General features: G+C 36.1%; 1 protein-coding gene across 1 annotated transcript in view; it reads right to left on the bottom strand.

Annotated features, from left to right (window-relative positions):
- Window positions 1-23,760, bottom strand: part of LOC142334535 (DNA mismatch repair protein Msh2-like) — a 103,248-nt gene that overhangs the window by 76,530 nt on the left and 2,958 nt on the right. Inside the window, exons 4-10 of the mRNA XM_075382636.1 lie at window positions 23,376-23,519; window positions 22,966-23,197; window positions 21,432-21,667; window positions 21,060-21,198; window positions 20,209-20,438; window positions 19,701-19,888; window positions 4,067-4,308 (exon numbers count right to left, since the gene is read on the bottom strand). Coding sequence (XP_075238751.1) covers window positions 4,067-4,308; window positions 19,701-19,888; window positions 20,209-20,438; window positions 21,060-21,198; window positions 21,432-21,667; window positions 22,966-23,197; window positions 23,376-23,519 — 1,411 coding nt within the window. The remainder of the gene's footprint in view (window positions 1-4,066; window positions 4,309-19,700; window positions 19,889-20,208; window positions 20,439-21,059; window positions 21,199-21,431; window positions 21,668-22,965; window positions 23,198-23,375; window positions 23,520-23,760) is intronic.

Here is a 23,760-nt window from a genome sequence, read left to right as displayed (position 1 = left end):
GGTGTAGGTGGGGGGGGGGGTAAGGTGGGGCGGGGGTAGGTGGGGGTAGCTAGATGAAGGGAGGGGATAGGGGTAGGTGGGGGGTAAGTTGGGGGGTGCGGGTGCGGCGGGCGGTGGGGGGGGGGGTAGGTAGGTAGGTAGGTGTTGGGGGGTTTGATAGGTGGTGGGGTGGGTTTGTGCGGTGTAGTTTAAATAATTAGGGGTGATTTATATAGGAAAAAAAATCTCAAAATGACCTCTTCACCTTGAACATTACCAGCAGTTCCTAATTGTTAAATTCCAATGTTCGAAAACAGAAATCAAAAATCAAAAACGGAGGTAAATGCTCGAACAGAAAGAAGTCAAAATTCAAGTCATGAACACACTTGCTTTCTGGTAGGTGGGGGCAGGTAGGTGGGGTGGGTGGTAGGTAGGTACGAGGGGGGGGGGGGAGGTAGGTACGCGAGGCGGGGTAGGTAGGTACGAGTGGGGAGGGGTAGGTACGTTGGGGTTGGGGGGGGGGTAGGTACGTTGGGGGGGGGGGGTTAGGTACGTGGGGGGCAGTTTTCGGGGGGCGGGGTAGGTAGTTAAATGGGATCAAATTTTCTCCAAATGACCTCTTCACCTTGAATTACAGACTGTTACCAATTGCTTTACATTACAAGCTAAGCTATTGTTAAAGTCCAATGTTCGAAAACAGAAGTCAACAATCAAAAACGGAGGTTAAAGCTCGAACAGAAAGAAGTCAAAATTCAAGTCATGAACAAACTTGCTTTTTGCTAAAAAAAAAAAACCTGTAGAATCTTAATATTCCTCTTCGAGTCGTAAAAACCTGCAGAATCTCAATACTCCTCTTCGAATCGTAAAACCTGTAGAATCTCAATACTCCTCTTCGAGTCGTAAAAAGACACACACGTTTACAATAATTGCTATGAACTTCGTTGAAGGGCAATTAAAAATATTCCAATCACTGAGACAGGTTTCACGTTGTCACTTTTGAGTCGGTTTTCGTATAATTGCTCGCAACCCAAAAAATCATTTGAAGCATCATGTTTGAAATATTTTCGGGCTTTAACGTTTGAGACATGTTAGCAAACCAAATTGGTCATCCATACGTCAATATATGATAATAATGGAAGTCATGTTCAGTTTAGTTTTTAGATTCACTATGAAAACAATAAGATTTTTCAACCGATAAACGCTCTCTATTTTCTGAAAATGAGATGTCAGTTTAAATTTGAGAAAATAATGAGTCAAATGTTTGTGTGAGAAGTGAAATTTTCAATTATGTTATCAAACTATGTACTAGAAAGTTGTTGGCATTTGAATAAAAGACAATTGGCTTTCTAGGTATTGGCTGACATCCCATGAGAAATAATCCAGGCGGCTGAACGGCTGAGTTCATTTTGGTCAAATTAAGGTCAAATTGAAGTTAAACTAAGGTTTGCAAATAAGAGCTTCAGATCATCAGCGAACAGAAATATTAAACTGTTCCGAAAATTTTCTTGCAAGTACATATTGAAAAAAAAGCAGAAGAGCACCCAGAACGGAACTTTGCGCTACAAGGGATCTGTTTTTAACTTTTGAAAGTAGAACGTCGAAGAGTGCCATGTCAAATGCTTTTATATTGTCGAAATATATACCGTTTAAATATTTTGCTGAAGAAGTACTCAGCGCCTCCAAGCCTGGAAGCCAAGTTGTTTCGCATGAATAAACTCTTTAATTTACACAATTAACAAATCGGACAATAATTTTTTAAATAATTTTTGAGTCATTTCTGTAATGTAATAAGCAGAAATGTAATAAGCGACGTTTTTCAAACTGAATAATAACGTATGTTTAGAAAGATAGAACAGGAACCTGGATAGAGAAGAATTGAAGTTTGGATAAAAGGTTGGCGTAAAAATCTGAGGCTTTGAATTTATCATTTTGAGAAACTCGAGGATAATATGAGGTGGAAAATCATCCAAGATATTATCTATTTTGATATGATTAGTGCTCAAAGTTGATGAAGACGGTTCATAAGATTTCTTAACATTTCCAGAGAAAACCAATCAAAGCGTTCGACAATTTCAAAGGGTGGTTAAATTCCCTTGTCCTTGTAATGAAAGGAACTTGAAACTGAGCTCTTTAGTCAATCGAATTAACTTGCGGTAACCCATTTAAGTTCGTAATAGCACTGTTCAGAAAACAAACTTTATCTGGCTCAACCAAGTCTTAAAAATGGGCTTAATTCGCGTCCAATTTAAAAAAAAATAACTTTAGAATGATTTTGTGAACATTTTTGTTTCGTATCCCTAAAAATTCAATTTCAACTGTAACTAAGCTTGCCATGGTACTCCAGATGGCAGATGGAGAGTTGAAGTTGCCTAGAACATATATCGACAAACTTTTTTCGAATTAGGCAGCCTCTTCTGCTGAATGAAAAAACGAAGGCGTCTTCAAAACGAAGGAGCTTCCGAGAAGATAAGTAATATGCAACGTTTTTGTCGATAGGAATGTAGTAACTACTGTTTTTTGCATTAAGACAAAAAAAATGAAGAACGCAGCTGAAGATCGCAGAGACAAGACAACGCTGGCATAGAAATCGAATTAATTATTGGACAGAAATAGAAAAATTCGAAGAAAAATAGCAACACCACTGTGCATCCGTTCACATCTGCCAATTCTAGCAGTACATTGATACTGCTAAACAAGGTGAAGTTTTCATCGCCAAACTATTGGTCTCCCCACGTTTTGTGAGAAAACCAGATCAATTGAGCTTCAGAGAAGATAAGTAAAATGCAACGTCTTTGTACGTTGACATAACAACAAAGGTTAAGCAGACAGATTTTGGAGTCGATTAATGGGAAACGTCAATGATTTGCTCAGATAATCTGAGCTGCGTTTGAAGACCGCAAATTTGAAATTATTTTCGGAACATCCGCATTCATGTCAGTAGCGTTTGAGTTGCACTACAATTGAAGATTTTGATTCCTGAATAATATGCGACCCCGAACACTTTGAATAACGTTATATCGTAAGTTAAGTAGTTTCCTTTCCACTAATCGATCTGTCTCCGTTTTGAAGCTTTTCTCGGCAGCATGCCCAGACTTTTTCTCACAGGCATTGTTTCATAAAACATTTCAGAGCAGACAGTGCCACAATAAAATTCAAATTCATTCGTCTAAAATAAAAACGGGAAAAGACAGGTTTCGAACAACTAACGGGGCTCTATTCTATTATAATCTCTATGGGGCTCTATTTTATTGTTTCAGACAGGGGAGGGATATTAATTGGGTCAACAAGTTTACTAAAAGTCTTAAAATTACAATATTTTTGACTTTTGGTAGTTAACTGCATCTACTTGAGTTTTTCTGCTGACGATTGTGAATATGAGAGGAACTGAGATCACAAAAAAAACATAGCAGGACAAGTCCTGACGTACAATCCAAAGAATTTTCATTGACTAAAAAAATTTGACTTAGAACGGACTATGAGTGAATTGAGAAGAAAATTTTCAAAAAAATCAGATAAGACTGCGCCCCAAAACAATTCAAACTCTTTGAGTTGTAATAAAGTCAGATTAATACGTCATTCGAAAAGTCAAAATGCTCACGCAAAAACGTTGCATAAAAACACGCTATCATAAAACTTTCTCTCACACTGGGACTTCAGGTCTTCTCAGCGGCTTCAGAGATTAGCAAAGCGACTATTAATTCTCTAATAGATGTGCATTGCCCTCCGGGGTTACCTAATTATCCCTTTTTTAGGTCGAATAGTCAAAACTATCCGTCAAAAATTTTATATAAAGGACCAACAGGAATTATATAATTGCTAAATTAGTACGGGAGCAATTATAAAAGAGCGTCTTTCACGTTCAGCCCCCACAAAATTATAAAAACCCCGCTATAATACAAATACTGTACTGATGGATGGGGGTACTTTATGTTCTAGCCTCATTGGGAGGTGTACTCTCCCCTTTAAGAAATAAACCTTTTATTTTATAAAAGAAATAAGGACTTTTTAGTTAAAAGCAAGAAATACCAGCAATATTTCGGAGTACAATACTGAGTGAAGCTATTGATCAAGATGGAGTGTCAATTACCTGTAATAATGATGAATTCCTCCTCATCTCTTATCAGTTTCAAATCATTTGGAATATAGTACACGTTCTCTTCATTCTCCACGCAAGGATGGCGCAAACCCGTCACGTGGATACCTTTTCCAGCAGGCAGAATTTGTGGCCTTACGTATGAGCCCTTAGCTGTAGTGACCAGAACGGCGAAGCCAGTTAACACGTCCAATTCCGCAATAACGTCACTCAAACGGTATAAGGGGTCCAGGTACCTATAAGAATTGTAAGTAGCCAGATCTTTTTGAATGATAAGGATGCACGACACAAAAGTGAAATTGTGGTAACATTAAGGCCGCTTAAGTAAAGATGATAAGAAAAATTTATTTCAAATGAATTCTCTTCAGTATTCTATATTTAATGTCATCCAATCTTTGAGACGACAAAGTGGAGCACAATTAGTTCCTAAAAATTTTAGCAACATTTTTTTTCAGAAATGGGGGAATATAAGGCCGGCTTTTTTTTCTTCAACCCAATTTTTAACCCATTTTTTGTTTAGACATTGTAGAGAAAAAGACGCCCTTTTTGTAGCTCTTAAGGCCTGCTTCTACAAAATTGGTAATATTTCAACAATTTGAGAAAATGAAATTTTGAAAAAAATGAATGAAAACGTAATAAATTTGAATAGAAAATGCGAACAAACACGGCAGATTGCTAAAATTGCCACCATTAAATCCCATATGCTGGATTGGGATTGAAGAACAAAAGAGCTTATCTTTGTACAAAAAATTTTTTTTAACAATTGAACTATTTTGATTTCATTCCGTTGTTAGGCATACTCCTGATTCTTAAGGGGAAATAGGGGCTAATACAAAAACCAAAAAAAAACAACATAGCCATTAGAATACCGGAAACGACTCGAAAAGTCGTTCAATTTAACCTCTAAACTTACCTCATCTATATAAGAAATATCTAAAAAAGGAAATAACAAAAACTATAGCTCCCTAAAAAAACTACGTAAAGAGCTTACAAAACTGATAGGTAGGTCAATTTTTAGTTGAGACGTTTTTGGTGTCGGGCTTGGGGTAAGTAAATGTCGTGAAAGGGAGGTTTGGGGTTATGTAGAGGTTGCTTGGCTGTTGGCGAGGGTTGGGTAAGTGGGGGGGGGGGGAGGCGGTAGTCAGTTGTACGGGAAGGGGCGAGGTGAGTGGGGATTGTGAGGTTGCGAAGAGCAGGTGAGGCGGGGGAGGGTGCGAAGTGTCTGTAGTTTTGATAGGGAGGAGGGACTGTTACGGGAAAAAACAGCTCAAAATGCCCTTTTGTCAATGTTCTATAACAAAAGTCATAAGTTCAAGTCATGAACAAACTTGCGTCCGCTAACAAAACCTGCACTGCAAAATCGCACTCTTCTTCAAGTCCTAACTAGAGATCGTAATTTTGACTAATAAAAACAAAGTTCAAGTAGAGGGCATCTAATCTTGGGCTTTACGGATTTATCCCATTTCTAATCCTTAATTCGTTTTCATGAATCTGATCATTATAGATTGATCTGCTGAGCAACTGCTGATCTAAAACTGCTGAAACGGGATAAATCCATAAAGCCCAAGTTTAGATACCCTCTTTGAGCAAAATGAGCGAAGATTAAAACTAGCCTCGTGACATCAAAAATATTTCACGCAAAATAATGAACAAACTGTGACTTGTCGTAAAACGAAACAAATTTTTATTCAACGATGTAAAAACATAGCAGAAACGTCTTGGTATGCAACCGTAAATTTTGAACAAAAAACTTAAAATAACCGTACTTGACCAAAAAACACTTGAACAATGCCAGTCAAACAGACACCTGGTTTCGATAATTAAGAGAAAATCAAAAACAGAAAAAAAAATCAAAGCGTATTCACTTTTAGGAGCAGTGAAAACAGAACAGAAACTAGATGAACGAAAGGTTCGTCAGAGGTCAATGGGTCATCATCATCAAAAAACCACAAACACAGTGTTAAGATATACACAAACGCTAAACCAAGCTCACTTCTGATGAGCTCCGTGCTAGGTTTATACGCAGAACACTTGAGCACGGCGCTGCCTTTCCATTTGAGCTCAAACTTAAAATGAAAAAACATTCAAAAAATTATTTAAAAAATGAACTCACCGCGAACTCGCCTAATGGTGGACACCTACGTCTCCTAAAATAAATTTCTCTTGCTAAAAATCTAGAAAGTATTGTTCTCAAAACCAAAATTAATTCACTGAAGTGTAGACATTAACCATGCATAAGCTTCCGGAAAGACAGCATTCAAAAAATGCAAATAAAAAACTGCTAAAGAACCTGATAATGGATATCTTAAAAACACTTTGATTAACATTACGAACTAACTATTAACCCAACGTCTACCCGTTAAAAGTTTCTGTAGCCCCCGTTAAAAGTTTCTGTAGCCCCGTTAAAAGTTTCTGTAGATAACGTCTACCCGTTATCTAGTTTCTGTGAACAAAAAACTTAAAATAACCGTACTTGACCAAAAAACACTTGAACAATGCCAGCCAAACAGACACCTGGTTTCGATAATTAAGAGAAAATCAAAAACAGAAAAAAAATCAAAGCGTATTCACTTTTAGGAGCAGTGAAAACAGAACAGAAACTAGATAAACGAAAGGTTCGTCAGAGGTCAATGGGTCATCATCATCAAAAAACCACAAACACAGTGTTAAGATATACACAAACGCTAAACCAAGCTCACTTCTGATGAGCTCCGTGCTAGGTTTATACGCAGAACACTTGAGCACGGCGCTGCCTTTCCATTTGAGCTCAAACTTAAAATGAAAAAACATTCAAAAAATTATTTAAAAAACGAACTCACCGCGAACTCGCCTAATGGTGGACACCTACGTCTCCTAAAAAAAATTTCTCTTGCTAAAAATCTAGAAAGTATTGTTCTCAAAACCAAAATTAATTCACTGAAGTGTAGACATTAACCATGCATAAGCTTTCGGAAAGACAGCATTCAAAAAATGCAAATAAAAACTGCTAAAGAACCTGATAATGGATATCTTAAAAACACTTTAACATTACGAACTAACCATTAACCCAACGTCTACCCGTTAAAAGTTTCTGTAGCCCCTACATATCAAAAAAACTCAAAACATAGCTGGCAGATTGCCAGAAAATAGCCGCAATAGCTTCGTAGATCTGCAGTTTTAAAAAACAACAGTAAAAAAGACAGATCAAAAAAATTCGTCTTTTCATTGAAGAAAAAAATCTCTATAAGTTTTTGCTTTCTCTATTAGCTGCTCTCAAATAACATTCATTTAGTGACACAAACGCATTGGACCTTTTCTCTTTGAATTAAAGTAATTTAAAGTCAATTTCAAAGTGAGAAGTCATTTTTGAGAGTGAGGTAAGTCAAGTGTGACCAAAAATTTAATCACGCGAATAACAAAAAAACTCGCTCCACTAAGAGCGAAAAATGACGTCACGCACGCACTTCAGTTAAAATTGCATGAACGAAAGAACAAAAAGCAGATTTGAAGTGGTTGTGACGTCATCTGGTTGCAACAAAAATTGCGACGACGAAATAAAAAAAACCAAGAGAAGGCCAATAATAGCCTCAGCTATCGCTGTGCGGCTATTAAAAATGATCATCAATTTCAAAAGAAATTTAAAAATTGTTTAAAAAATTTGGTTAAAATTTTGATATCAATATCTTAAAAAACGTTCGGTTAACTTTAAAAACGTGACTTTGATATCTGTACAATTTCTATCTCTCTAAAAATCATTGCATATCCCATCTTCAAGTCCTAAAAATTTTTAATCAGCCCCTGAATTTCGAAAATTCAAAATAAAACAATTTTAAAAACTGAAAAAAATAGTAAGAATTAAAGTTAAAGTTTGCATTACAAAGTAATATAAATCAGAAAGTAGACACAAAATGACAGTAAGTATTGCAAAGATGTTTATCAACTGTGATCAACGTAAATTTGAGACAAATGAAAAAAAACTAAAATTACGAAAACCGTGAAAAAAGAACCTTTTTCAGCTCAAAATTTCTTTAAACAATTTTTCACTTTGAATTTAGTCCCACCTAGCAACTTCAGCATTTTAAGCACTTTAAAGACTACTCAAACAAGCTAAGAGTCTGATGAAACCCATGGAAAAATGTATGAGAAAACATCTTACAAAAAAGACAGCGCATGAACACAAGCCAAATACTGGATCGTAAGAAATAGGGTCGCCATAATAGCCGGCTGAGAAGATGAGGCGGCTATTACAAAAACATAGCTGGCAGATTGCCAGAAAATAGCCGCAATAGATTCGTAGATCGACAGTCTAAAAAAACAGTAAAAAAGACAGACCAAAAAAATCGTCTTTTCATTGAAGGCTGATCTGTTATATTTTGATTAAAAATCTGTATAAGTTATTGCTGCCTCTATTAGCTGATCTCAAATAACCTTCATTTAGAGTGACAAACACCGATTTGACCTTATCTCTTTGAATTAAAGTAAATACAAGTCAATTTTAAAGTGAGGAAGTCATTTTTGAGTGTGACCAAAAATTTAATCACGCGCATGAACAAAAAACTCGCTCCACTAAGAGCGAAAAATGACGTCACACATGCAATTCAGTTGAAATTGCATGAACGAATGAACAAAAAATGGCTGTGACGTCATATGGTCGTAACAAAAATCATGACGACGAAATAAAAAAAACATAGCAGGACATGTCCTGACGTACAATTCAAAGAATTTTGATTGACTAAACAGAAAACTAGACCTAGAACGGACTATGAAAGGATTGGAAAAACCATTTAGAAAAAAATCCGTTCCAATAAAACGAAAAAACAGTAAAAATCGAAGTCAAATTGCCGCATGTGAACAAAAAACCACTAACGAGAAAGCAAATTTTTGTTCAAACACCATTTTCTCACTCTACTTTAAATTTGGAGCGAAAAAAATTCACGCCGCAAAACCACTCGCTTTTCGCTCCACTTCCTGTTTCGGCGTGACCAAAATCACTACTCCAATTTGACTTCAAAAATCATGAAAATGTGTGAACAGATCTTAAAAAAAAAGACAGCGCCCCAAAACAATTCAAATTCTTTGAATTGTAAAAAACCAAGAGAAGGCCAATAATAGCCCCAGCTATCGCTGTGCGGCTATTAAACAATCAACAAAGATTTTTCTAGAAAAAAAAACCGAAAGTATGTGTAACTTTGGTTGATTTATCTGTATCTTTAACTTAAATTAAAAATGAATCTTCCTAGAGTTATAATCAGTTATCACATACAAGAAAAATTCTAACTCTATCTTTTGTTTAATTCCATGTGTTAACAAAACAGCATCACATTTAGGCTGGTCGCCCCAAGCTCATGGTGAATTTCGTTAGATTGATGACGTGAAAATTATGCGCAAGAAAACTATGGTTTAAAAAATATGGATAAGAAATAGTCGCTTAACTTTGTTGAGGATATAAGCAAAAATATAACATTCTTTTTCCAATTCTGTATTGCCAAATATGATATATGATACCAAATTGATAATAATATCACTAGCCACCTTCATTTACTCTAACAGCTAATATTTAGGCGCTGTCCTATTTCACAATCGAATAAATTTGGATTGCATTTGTACTCTGTCATTTTCGCAAGCCGTTTTCGACCACTCTTAGCTTTTGAAACATGATTAAATGGTAAAACCTTGTGCACTCGGTTGTATTAGATACCCTCGGCTCGATTTAGTAATTTTCAAATGCTGAGTGTTAAAAATAATGGGAGTCCAAAAATTTGTGTCTAGTTTAGTTTTTGCAATTTTTGAGCCCATGCTTGTTCAAAATTTTGAATTTTTTTGTCAAATTTGATTTTAAGCCCTTCTGTTTATTAAAGCTTTCAAATTGTTGTCAAGGTGGCTTGGGATTGAAGTATGTCTTAACGCAAATTAATGTCGGTCATACAATTTATCTTTTTTCATAACTAAAAATGAAAAGACAATTATATTCATGGCAATGCTGAACTACTTTCAAAATGTTAATGATCTTTATTTCTTTAAGTTTATTGTTTTATTGTATTTCACAGTTTTTTTTTCAAAACAGTTTTTTTGTCAAATGGTGAATTTTAAATTTGAGGGATTTCTGGCCAAGTACCTTTAAACTGCTTCAAGGCATGACTAGACGAAGCTACTTTGAAGCCTATTGATGACCTGTTGTAACTGAGTGATGTGTTTGTGCTGAGTGAACAACATGTGTTAAATTCTGGAAACCAATTTGATAAAAAAAAAGAAAACAAAAGTGAAATTTTTCATTATGAACTAATAAGATTCTACTTTTGTTCCTTCTCAAGTTAATTGGTTTTTTCGATTGCGTTGGTCTCGGCTGTCAATTGAAAAGACAATAACACGTTTTCTTCGGAGATCGACGTTTTAATAATTTGAAGTATAAACTAGCAGGCCTGCAAAAGCATCACAAGAAAATCTTTTAACGGAATAGGTTTAAAAGAAATTAGAATTTCTGTTTGGCACCACTCTGGCACGATGCACCTCGATTATCAGGCATAGGTTTTAACGCTTACGCTAACGACGCGTATTTGTTGAGTATATAATCCTATAGAGCTTAAACTTGGTGGCATAGCACTCGAAATAAAAAAAACAATATAGATAGATTAAAGTGAAATAAAGAAGGGAGCAAGAAAGTAACACCGCAAAAATTAACCTTTTTGAGCCAACAAATAGTAGCCATTTTCGGCACGAACTTGGGCGCGAAAAAATGCCTCTCTAATAACCGCCATAGGTCTCATCCCTCAGGCTATCGATGCGTATTGTATAAATTGATTTCCCTTTCCACGTCAGCAAATTTCGGTAAATGACTTTGGATGGCTAATTTTTGCTGGCGGCACGCTTGATGAATGCAAAACATAATCGCATTAGAACCTTAAACATGGCAAGAAAGAATAAGAAGGAGAAAAAATGGAGGAGGAGGGAAAAACATAAGGAGAAAAATAACAAAGAGAAAAAAACGAAAGGGGAGTGAAATAAATGAAAGAAAGAACGAAAGCAAACAAAAAACAGCTAATTTTAAACCGAAAAGTGTTCGTCTTTCTGCAAATGAACTCAGACTGCGACCCGTTCACCTCACTTAACAACCATAAGTCCTATCCCTTATGCTACTAATGCGTATTGGTTTCTTCAATTGCCCTTTCTACATAAGCAAAATTTGGTCAAAAAAGATTAAAAAGAAAAGAACGAAGAAAGAACCAGAGGGAGCAAACCAAAAAAAACAAAAAGAAGGAACGGACGAGAAAAACATTTGCCAATTTTTTCTGACCAGAAAGTTCTGCGTCCTTCTTCAACCATACTTGGACTCGAACAACTGCTCCTCGCTTAACAGTCGTTTAATTTAAGTCCCTAATTTTAAGTTTACGCTACCTGAGCTAATTGCTTACGTCAACTGCCTTTTCTAAATCAGCAAAACTTGATGAGTGGCTTTTGCTCTTATTTTTGGCTGAAATATGGCGCTCTAGCGCGTCTCAAAACACAAACACGCCTATTACAAGAAACTGCAGATTTCAGCACTGTCGAAACATGTCAAGACCGGAGCGCTGTTGACTATTGAATTCAAATGCGCCTTCCATGAACATAAAAGGAAGACAGAAGGAAAAAAAACTAAAAAGAAGTATTAGAGAAATTTACGGCACCATCTCGGGCGCCAACTCACGACCCTCGCTTAACAGCCATAGGCCTTATCCTTTACGCTACTGATGCGTATTGCTTTCGTCTATTGTCCTTTCTATATCAAAGTTTTGGTCAAACTCCTTGTTGGCTCGCTTCTTTTTGCTGTGAGACGTAGTCAATGAGCGCAAAAACATGCGCAGGTTAGAAGCTTGTTGGATGCATTGATGGAAGTAATTCATGTTTTTCCATCCCCGCTCGGACTCTAACAGCTGTCTCCCGCTTAACGGCCATTGGTCTTAACCCTTACGCTAAGGATGCATATGGCTTACGCATATTGCTCTTTATATCAGCAAACTTTTGATCAGTGGCTATTTCAATCGCTTGATTTTGCCATGCGGCATGCTATGAGCGCAAAAACATGCGCAAATTCGGAGCTTAAATATGGCGGTATGGCGCGCCTCAGAGCGCATGACTTAGGAAATAATGCATGTTTAAGGACCGTTAAAACATGTGAAGATAATGGCGCTGTTAACTATTGCGCTCAGGTGCAATTTACATTTAAAAGAATAGATTTCGGATTGAGAGCAATTGAGATCACGCAAAAACCAAAAAGTAAACCGTGAAAAAGTTTCTTGAAAGCGCATATTGTTGTAGAAATGAGCGCAATCTGTGAAACAAAAGTTTTGCAAAAAACACAAACAATAAATGCTTCAACCTTCGTTCAAGAGCAATTAAAAAACATGCAGTACCCAGGACAGTAAATCCTCCCTCTGTGCGAGCAAACTTTCAGTCTAGCAGTCTTTTGTCCCAGGTTTGGTTCTCATACATCTACTTTGAGCCTTTCAGGTCATTGAACACTCTCGATATGTTCACTTAACCATGCTGCTCAATGCGGCTGTTAAACATGCGCTTCGAGAGGTCCCTTAAAAATTCAAAAATTTTGTCCCAATTTAGAGCTCACGCGTTTAACATAAAGTATTCAGCTGTTTTTAAGGACCTTGAAATGGAAGCCTGCTGGTTTTCAACGTATGGAATAGTTAGTTATTTGATAAATCGTAGCAGATGAACAAATTTCTACCTCGAAGTAAGTAACAACATAGAAGTTTCTTGTTTTAACATTATAATTTAAAAAAGTGGAACAAATCAGTTGTTCCAAACTGTCGGTTGTAAACGATAACTTTTTTCATAGATAGACTTAGAAAATGTTGATAAGATAAATGGGGTGTTGGAGGAGCATGATTAAGGCCACGTGGAGTGATGCAATTGATCACAACATTCTGCCATAATAGTATTCTTTTGTCTTAATTGTTTCTCGACCTGTTAGGAGATCTGCAAATTCTCGAAATTGTCTTTCAAATTGAAACTGACTGAAGGCAAATTTCAGATATGCCAACAACAGATACATGTAGCAATGATATATACCATGACATCGCTGGCTCATAACTAGAGCAATTGATGAACCGTTTTTCTATTTAAGCAGTTATCAAAAACAATTAGGTTGTTCTTCCTTCTACCTTCTGATTCGCTAACATCAAAAACCATGACCACAAACTCCTTCCGAAAATGTTTAACATAGCTGGCATATTGCCGGAATAGCTACGAAAGAAAAGACTTGCGTGTCGTAAAATACAGATAGAAACAGATTTCGAAAAAGAAATATTTGGACGAAGCAGAGGTTCGAACCAAACCCACGATGTAAGAACCGGCTGCATTAATCAATAAGCTGCACGTGCCTTATGCTCTCTTTTATTAAAGACAATTTTGTTTTAGCAACAGTCATACATTCAGAAAAGCAAGAAATCAAGCCTGAAAAAGAGACTGAAAACGTGAAGAGACAGAATGCTCTAAAACCAAATGTAAAACGAAATGCGTCAGACGAAGAAACAAAAAACATAGCCACAAGAATTCCGGAAACGACTCGAAGAGTCGTCTTCGTGAAAGAATTTCCTTTTAAATCAACTGGTTCTCACCTTTTAAGTCAACTGGTTCCTAAGTGACAACTAAAACAAAACAAAAAATCAGTCAAAAAATGAATATAGCCCATCAAACCAACTGAACTAAAAGTTTACATTACATGCTAATGTTTACATTACAGAGATTGTTATTAACAAACATGCTAATATGTGGAGAATACATTGTGAAAAAAATTTTAAAAAAAACTAAATAGCAATTTCTGAAAAATCAAAAAACTAAATTGGAACCTCTAAAAAAAACTCAAAACAAAAAATGAGTTGAAGAAGCTTGGATTCTTTGTTATTAAGTAATCGTGGCTAAGGAACATTACATAGCCTGTCTCAGTAAGATGTGAAAACAGCTCAATTGCGAAACAGTACAATAATTAGAGAAAATATTCAAAATATGGTAAACATTTTCACTGAGTTTTAAAGAGTTATCGCCAGCATTCAATTAGCAACAAAACAAAACCAAAAACACCGATGCTTCACCAACAGACATTTTATGGTAAATAAAACTAAGAACAGATAAAAAAAACTTAGAAACTTTTGACAAAAACACCAAAATCGGATTAGCATGTTAACAATTTTTCAAAAAAAAATAAAAAAAGGAATCCAATTCAGAAATATTCCAAAAAACATTGCAATATTTACTAATTTGACATATATGCTAGAGAGTCAAAAAATAAAGAAATTAATTTTAAAAAGCCAAAAATTGACAAAAAATGAAAAATGGGCCAGTTATGCACTTGAAACACATTAGTAAGCTCTGCCAAAAACTGTGTCATCAAATTTAGAGCCGGCGTATTAATGTGCCATTGATCAAAGCTTACTTCTGCAAAGAACCAAGTTACAATTAAAAAAATTGAGCCAAATGGACGAAAACATCGCTAAAAATGTCATCTTTTTGAGCCAATCTCTCAAAAACTCTTTTCAAAGTCAAAATATAGCCGGCAGATTGCCGGAATAGCTGCGAAAGAATAGACCTGCGTGCCATATAATAGAGATAGAAACAGATACAGATCTAAAGTGAAAAAAATCGACACCGCTCGAAAAACTAGGTAAAAAACATTCAGCGATAAATTAATAAAGCTAGTTAAAATTCATTCCGCAGAAGCCTCTTATTAGGGATCTTTACTGCACAAATGAGTTCATTTGACCTTAAACAAATTCAAACTAAACTTAAGGTTTAAAGTGCAAAAGTCATTTTATTGATTGAGGGAAGTCACGTATGATCAAAATCTAATCACGCAAATAACCTAAAAACTTTTGCAAAAGCGAGTGAGCAATGACGTCACGCGCACAAATGCAGTTAGTGAGAGGAAGAAGTCATTCAGAAAATTTGACTTTCTCAGCTTTGCTGTGTGAACAAATGTAAAACGAAAAACAGCGTCAGACGACGAAACAAAAAAACCAAGAGCACCGCAATATAGCTTCGCTCAGCTTACAGCTTCGCAGCTATAAAAAAGATTCACTGAACGCAGCGCATGAGCAAAAACTTCTCTCGCTCTGAAAAATTTTTATTAAGAGGCAATATTACTCTTTCATTATTAGGTCAAATAGCCGCCTTAACAAAAAGTACTTCCCTGAAAAAAACATAGCCGGAAGAATTCCGGATACAACTCGAAGTCATTATCTCCAAAAAACTTGAAGCCATTTTCTCCAAAATATCTCTACTCCAAAGGCATCAGTGCAGAGAAAGCAACAGTCCTAATTCAAAGAACAAGAAAATTTTTTCCCAAAATTAACATGAAAAATCATGAAACTCCAAATTATTTTCCGTGTAGTGTAAGTACATATGCAAACATCAGACACATGCAGTGAAAACAAGTTATGTAAACTCCGAAAATCAGCCAATCCTTGATGAATTCAAACACTCTACTTTTGAAGAAAAGGAGAAAAATGAGCAAAATTGTGTAAAAATTCTCAATTTCTTTGGAAAATTGCATAGAAAGAGAAAACTTTGTAGCATAAATTTCATCCTTTACAGCAAAAGAGCCTGCATGTGCGATACATTATTTCAATTTCTGATAAATTCAAAAGATCAATATAATGAGCCAAAAATAGCAAAACGACTAAAAATCAGCAAAATAGTTGAAAAACGTTTAAATTAATCAACAAAAAAGAGAAGGATAGAAATCAAAGGATAAAATCATTTTAAATCAAACTAAGTCCTCGAAAATATTCGACGAAAGTATTAATCAGTCAATATGTTTCAACGGAATTTCAAGCAAACAATCAGTGCCGCACTGTCATAAGAAATCAATTACAAAAATCTAAGAAAAAAAGCGAACATCAATTTTTTAGCAACTGATAAAAGCACAGCTGGTCAGAACTAAAAGTCTCAAGAAAGTGATAAACAGATACAAGCTAGAATGCGGAGAATCAGAAAAGGAACAAAAACATATGAAAAAACAGACTAGTTCTTGGTTTTTTGAAAGTTAAAAATCAATTTTAAAGAAATTGAAGTAGAAAAAGTTACATTTCCTTATTTACCAATAAATTTTAACAGCTATTCTCCTGCATAGATTTTAGAATTTAGAGACATAGTTAAAAGATTGGAAACAAAGAATATTTAGCACAAAAATTGTCAAAAAAAATCAAAATTGAACTTACGAAAAAAAAATTTTCAGATTTTTAAATACTGAACGCCACAAAATCATTCAATTACTAGTAAACGAACATTAAGATCCCTGAAGGTGTATAAAAAGATTTTTTTTAGGTAATTTAATTTAAAACAACCGACTAACGTCGTGCAAATTGCTCACAAACAACCGGCGAGCAGTTGGCTTCGTCAATAGCTAGCCACAGTTTAGTGAGGCTAGCTTTAGACTAATTGAATAGGCGAAAGGTGAGCGCAGCGGGGGTGCAAAAATGAATTGGGGGACTGATGTGGGGCCGGTGGGTGGGTGGAGGTGTGGGATCAATTTCTAAGAACCGACCTTCACACCAAAAGCAATAGTCTCCAAAAGTTTCTGTTAATCGCATACTTGAAGAGTAGCGGGCAGAACGGCTCTAAGAAACTTCATGCAAACGGAGAGCTACCTCATTATCCCGTTTCTGAAGACAAGTAGTCAAGTGGGTCAGCCGAAAAATCCGCCAAGCAAAAAATTGCACAAAAAAGACAAACATGATTATTTGAAACAAATTGCTTTTGAGAGCAATTAACAATGATTTCCTAAAAAGTACCTGTCGAGTCAATTACCACAAAAACATTTCTAGTAAATTTCAATATGTTAGGCCACATAACAGCAGCTGAAGGTCGACATCAAAAAAGAGAGAGAGAGAGAGAGAGAAAGAGAGAGATAAAACGTGAACGAGAAAGAAAAGGAAAGAAATCCTACCCGAAAAAGAAAGAAAGAGAGGAAAATTTTCCATGATGGGATTCGACTCATCAACTTCTAGTTTCTTAGCCGTGTTAGTAAATAAATCATATAGAAAAAAAACTAAAAAAGGCAAAAATAAAAACTAAAGTTTTCAACCTCGCTTTAAAAAAGTTCAAAGCCTCTTTTTGTCTTGAAATTTCTATCAAGTATCCCATCTCCAAGACGTAAAACGTTTTGTTGACCAGTAATGGTCGTTAAACTCAGAAAGACAAAAAAATGAAAAATTTTAAATCATTGCAAATTTTAACAAAATCTTGTCGAAATTCGAGATATTAATATCTTAAGAACCATTTCATTGTCTCAGAAGACTATCCAGTATCCCTGTTTCAAGACTGAAATAGTTTACCTGGCTCAAATATCCATACACTTGGAACATAAAAACTTTCCAAAAATGTGAAAAAAATTTAAATTTTAGCAAAAAATGACAAGCACTGGAGTCAAAGAAAATTTTGATAACCATTTCATAGACTCTGGAAATTATGCAGCAGCTTACTCTCAAACCTTGGAGGAGGTCCCAGGGCCACTGGTGCCGGAAATAATACAAAAACATGGAAAAAATGCAAATGGTTAAATAAATTGGTTAAATTCGTGATATTAAAATCTTGAAAATCATCCCATTACATCTAAAAACTATCCAGCAACAAATTATTAAACCTTAGAGGAAATTCCGTGGCTCTTGAGCTCAAAAAAACCAAAAAAAGACAAAAAATTTCAAAAACTTTTAATTGCAAGTTTTAAAAAAGCAAAATCTTGTGATATTAAAAACTTAAAAATAATCCATGACGAACAAAAAGTTTCCATTAACTTATTACCAAACCTTAACGGAGGTTTTCTAACCCTTGAGGCTCAAAAAACCAGAACAATGACTAAATGTCAAAACTAAAAAATGGCAAAAACTAAAAAAAAAATGCTAAAATTCTTGACGTTAAAATCTAGCAAGACATTCCATCACATCTAGAAATTATAAAGAAACCTAGTTTCAAACCCTAGAGGAGGTTCCCTGGTTCTTGAGAATGAAAAAACTTAAAAAACCGACAACAATTTTCAAAAAACTTGAAAAAAAGCAAGTTTTAATAAAAAAAAATTGCCAAAATTTGTGACAACAAAAAGTTCAAAAAACTATTCCGTGGCCGATAAAAATTGGCCAGTAACTTACTATCAAACCACTTAAGAGGTTTTCAAGACCTGAATAATGAAAAATAAATGTCAAAAATATTTGAAAAAAATTTCACGTTTCGTCAAAAAAACAGCTAAAATTCCTGATGTCAAAATGTTGAAATCATTCAATTACCACTAGAAACTATGCAGTAACCTAATAATAAAATCTAGAGGAGGTTCCTTGACATCTAGGGCTAATTAAAATAAAAAAGTCAAAATTTTTCAAAAAACTCAAAATTTTTTTAAAAAAGTTGTAGAAAATAGTATAAATTTGCGTTTTTAGCGAGCGGTTGTTCGTCAGTAGCTACAAACGGGGGTGAGATGCACCGAGGGCTGATAGGGGTTTGTGGTGTTGCACCAACAGTGGGGTGGTAGGGGTAACGGCACGGTGGGGGGGGGGGGAGACCGAGGGCTGATGAGGGGGGTTGGCAACAGTGGGGTGGGGGGGGGGGGGGTAAGAACGCGCGGTGGGGGGCAATAGTGGGGGGGGGGGGGGGTCAACAGTGGAGAGGTCAACAGTGGAGGGGTCTTCAACATCTATGAACAGCCCTTCACACCATAAGTCTCCATAAGTCTCCGACAAGACTAATATAATTGCTACAAACTTTGATTGAGAGCAATTAAAAACAAATAAAAACTGACAAATTCGACAAAAAACTGCCAAAATCGGGCGCGCAATAGTACAATTCTAAAAATCCGCCTTAAGATCTAAAATTGAATAAACTAGTTTAAAAAAGCCAAAAACGAATTAAAAATTTGGAAATGTGTGCTCATTTACAACTTAAAACGCAATATTAGACTCTGAAAAACACTGTGGTATCAAAATCAGAAGTTCACATAACAATACAGCTTATATTAAACTTAATTCTACAAAAAAGCTAAAGCGAAAAACTGGGCGAATCGGACGAAAAACCGACTAAAAATGGTTATCTACATACGGCATTCTGACAAAAAAAAAACACTTTTCAAAGTAGAAAAATCATTCAATGATTGAAGCACATGATCAAAGAACTTCTCTCACTCAGAAAAAGTTAGATCACAAGGCAATTTTACTCTTTCGCTTTTAGGTCAAAACGCTGTCTGAACGAATATTACTTCCGCTTAAAAAACCGTAAGAAAACCAATACTCCTCTTCGAGTCGTAAAAAACCCACGAGCAATATAGCTCCGCTGAGCTTACAGCTTCGCAGCTATAAAAAGAGTGAGATAAAATTATTCCCTTTCAACTATTAAAACACGCTACACTAAAGCTCATCTTTGAGTAGAAAATTACAGGCCATCAAACACTCATCACCATGAGACCAATTACTGCTATTACGTTTTATCAACTATTGAGCTAACAATTTTGAATAGCTGCTTTTTATTGATAAGAACAGAGTGATCTCATGTTCGTTGACCAGAAAAGAACCTATTATTTAGAAATGAAGCATTGCAAGAATTAATAGGGTTCCGCAGCTGACAAGATATGCGATCTGTTTGACAATGTCCTAATTATTTTTTGACGCTCAAAGCGTACCCAAGCGTGACGTCAACAACTTTGTCAACAATCTCACTCTGTGCCTCTTCATACTGTTTCGTCTTATTGGCATATTCTGAGCTCAGCTGCTGCATTTTTCTGTTGGTGAAACGTATGCCGTCTTTTTTGCTGTCAAGCCAAATCAGGTCTCTCCCTTCACGTACTAGTTTATCGTCCTTAGTCGTTACCTAGAAAACACGCAGTCTTTAGTCGTTCAGACTTCTAAGTGTTTTTGACATATTCCAATACACTGAGCTCCACTTAGAAAAAGATCCACTGTTATGCGATGAAAATTGTATTTTTATGCAGCAATAGTTAACTATGAACAGACTTCACCTTAACACGAGTTTACCTTACCTGAAACATCTTCCGTATAGACGTAGTTTGTTGGATCATAAAATGAATGAATTTTTTCCTTCGATATAAAAAGTTTTAGACTTGCCGGTTTTAGATTTCAGGAGAAAAAAAACCGATATTGAATGTATTACTAAAGACAGACACAGCGCACCCTGAAACAATATCCGTGAACAGGATGCATCTCAGTCTTGACTCCCTTGTCAGCATCCCTGCCAATTTGTCTGGCCACCTCCCCCAACGCCTCCTTGACCTCGCGCCCCAGAGCCTCCAGTTCCTCGTGCGTATCCTGCAGACTCTCTACAAACTGCGGGTTCACCAGGTATTTGCCTTCATTCACTTTCGAGAAGTCCATCACTTTCGATACCATCTCCATAAATTTGCCTGTAAACAACTTCGCTTCTTTATAACAGTATTCGGCAAAAATATAGTCTTCATAATTGCCAATTCATAATTTGGCTATGGCAAGGCGTGATGATACGAGTCGGAATATCTTTGTTCCAGTCATATGAAATAATTATGGTTTTCAATGTTCGCATTAAGCTTGCTTTAAGTAGTCTATTTCACCATCACCTTACAGAGTTAACTTTTTCGTGTTTTCAATAATGATGGCTATATTTTTGACGATAAAGTACGCTAACTGTTATTTGGACGGCATTAATGCTGGGCATCTGTTTTTGATTTTGAGCTAAACACCAGCCATAAGAAGACTTTCAGTAAAGTATCCATTTCTATTTAACAAAAAATAGCAAACACAAGGTTGATTGTCAGCTGGAGCTTTGGTTCTTTTCTCGGGTGCATTTATCCTATTCAAATAGGTCGAACAGTACCCGAAAAATAAATGTGCCAGAGCCGTTAACAAACCTGATTAATCAATTATCATCGTCGAAACCATGTACATATCACTATCCCAGTCGCACGTCAAAACAGCACTAATTGAAATTCATGCTCCAAATTGTTTTTAAAAAATTGCTATTTAAAATGATGAATTGAAAAAATCCTTACTCAAATCAACTGCTAGCTCCTTTAGCGGCCTTGTGAACTTCTCAGTGAATGCCGTGGCCATGCTGTCTTGGCTGTCCTGAAGGGTGTCGCTGTCTATATTCTTGATCAGACTTGGAAGCACTTCAACGCCCTGGTAAATCTGGGAAAAAGACAACCTTGATAGCTTAATACTTGACTTCATTTTATCGGCATGCACAAAACATCAATAGTAGTAGATTTACAGAAATCGGAATTTTACAAAAACTGTATAAAAATAAAGCATCGTATAAAAACCAAGCAGTTAAAATTACCAGCAGATAAATTGTCTTTATTGGTTCGAACCCCCTCCTGAAAATAATAGTTTTCATATACATAGAAAATTCAGGCTTTAACCTTATACACTTCTTTCAAAGCAGCTTTCTTCTTTTGAAACCTCGATGAGAGTCGTTGCACATCAGGCATCCTTCTTAATAAGTGGTCATGCAATTTTCGCCTCATGTCCGCGTTCTGAGCAAGAACCGATACACAGTCCAGTCGCTCCTCGATCAAACGAACATCAGTCAGGGGCTGTCTTAGGAATTGCTTCAACAGTCTCTGGCCTTGCCCTGTCCTACATTTGTTCAGTAGACCTGAATGAAGAAGACATTTACAACTGCTCCCCTACGCTCTTACACAAGCCAGCCACCATAACATTTACATATGTCAGTGGCCGATTTAAAATGCACAGTGCCTTCGCTTCCATCCGATTTACGACATTATGCCGACTAAGTTATGTTGAAAATTTCAAACTTCAGAATCATAAATTCTTTTTACAATATCTCAATAGACGTTTGCTAAATAAACTGTTACGAACAATTCAATAGCGACTGTAAGAGCTCAATGAGTACAACTGTAATTTCGGAATCGAAGCTCTTTCTAGTCAAATTGAACATCTGAGTTTTGGGTGGTTCCATTAAAAAACGCTGAGATAAAAATAATGCAGAGCTTCCGAAAGTAGTTAATGCCAGCTGTACGACAGAAAGTCTCAACGAATAAGCTCTAACGCTTAAAAACTTAAAGCAATCGCTTGTAAATTAAGAACTGATATGACGTCTCTTCTTGAGATTCATGCATTACTAAGCAAACGTTGTACTTTAAAATAGAAAAGCGGCGGCATTATTGTCAGGCATATTTAAGAACACTATATTGATTCTGAGATCGTATCATTCCGAATTGCCATTACGCAATAACGGTTTTAAAATTCTTTTGTCATCAAATTAATGTTCATGTGTGTGGTATTTGGTATCGTTTTTAGGTACTTGTTGCATTTCTAGTGGAAAGATTTTAGACTGCCTCCTAACTGCCTGAATCATAGGTGATGTATAGTAAAGAAAATGACGATTGTCCAAACTCATACTAAGAGTGACAAATGACATCACGCACATAAATTCAGCTGATGAGTGGTAGAAGTGAACAAAAAAGTTGTTCTTTAACTTCTTGGTGCGCAATCAAATGTTCGCAACAAATTGAAAAAGGCTAATTGAAAAACCCACAATGACACCAAATATACCCGGAAAACAGGCGTCATTGGTTCCCATAATCACAATCAGCATTGTCGTTCAAAAACATTTTAAAAGTGCGGACTATTTGATTTCATTTTGCAGGGGCTAGACTACGAAGCTGGAGTATATTAGGGTCCATAACCTCGGATAATAGTGAAGGCCCCCATATATTATTGGTGAAATCTATTAATTAGCTGAAAGTAGTCAGGAAATCTTGCAGATAGTACTGACGGACTAATCCAATTTTGAGGCAGCTGAGCAAAATAACTCATTTGATCCATCTCGTACAGTCCCAAAATACAACAAACGTTAAACCTAATCGCGTTACACTTATCTTCAATGATTACGTTTCAATTTGCTCAATCTCAAGTAATTGGTAGTCAGACCTGATAAACATTTGTCTTTGGTAACACCCTCCAGAGGATCAGGTAACAGGTGAAGGGCTTTGATAGCGCTTGGGTCCAGTTTTAGATAGCTCACGTCTTTCAGAGACGACAGCTTAAACTGGCCTCCAAACGCTGACACTAGATCCAAGTACTTGAGAGCGCCAGCCAGAGCTTTACAGGCCAATTGAAGCTCCAATTCCGGTAGAGCAGCTGCATTCACTGTTTGATTCTTCTAAAATTACCAGTTTCGATCAATGAGGGAGAAAATGTAGTAGGATTCATACACGTCTTCATTCCGCCAGAATTAAACTACCAAGACCATTTTACAACTCAATGTGCTTTGGAGGGTATCATAATTTATGAGCAATACATAGCGTGGAAGCTGTAAAAAAAACATGTGTTAAACTAACTTTAGCAACGAGAACAGTGTTGAGGTCCTGGACGAGAGATGTGGTGTCAAATGTCTTTTTGGGCACCTCCGAGATGAGAACACGAGACCTATCTAGTACACCAGACATGCTTTTATCAATGCTACCATTCTCAATGATTGCCTCCTGTAACAACATACGCAAAAACTTCAACATAGATTAGAATCTTAACAAAGGTTATCGCAATTAGAAAAGTTGAACACGATCACAGAAGTAACAGTTTCGCATATTATGATAGAATGCTTCTATTATAACCGGGGAAAAAACGGTTAAGTTGGAATGTAGATCGTCAAAACAACGCAATCAGAACCACTTTAAAGTGTGACGTTTCAGATATGCGTCAAAATTTCTGTTTATGAGGCCTCTC

This window comes from Convolutriloba macropyga, chromosome 2 (assembly GCF_964194025.1).
Source record: "Convolutriloba macropyga chromosome 2, txConMacr16.3, whole genome shotgun sequence".
Classification (NCBI taxonomy): domain Eukaryota; kingdom Metazoa; phylum Xenacoelomorpha; order Acoela; family Convolutidae; genus Convolutriloba; species Convolutriloba macropyga.
Note: the sequence above shows the minus strand (reverse complement) of the source record. Positions and strands in the feature narration are given on the sequence as shown.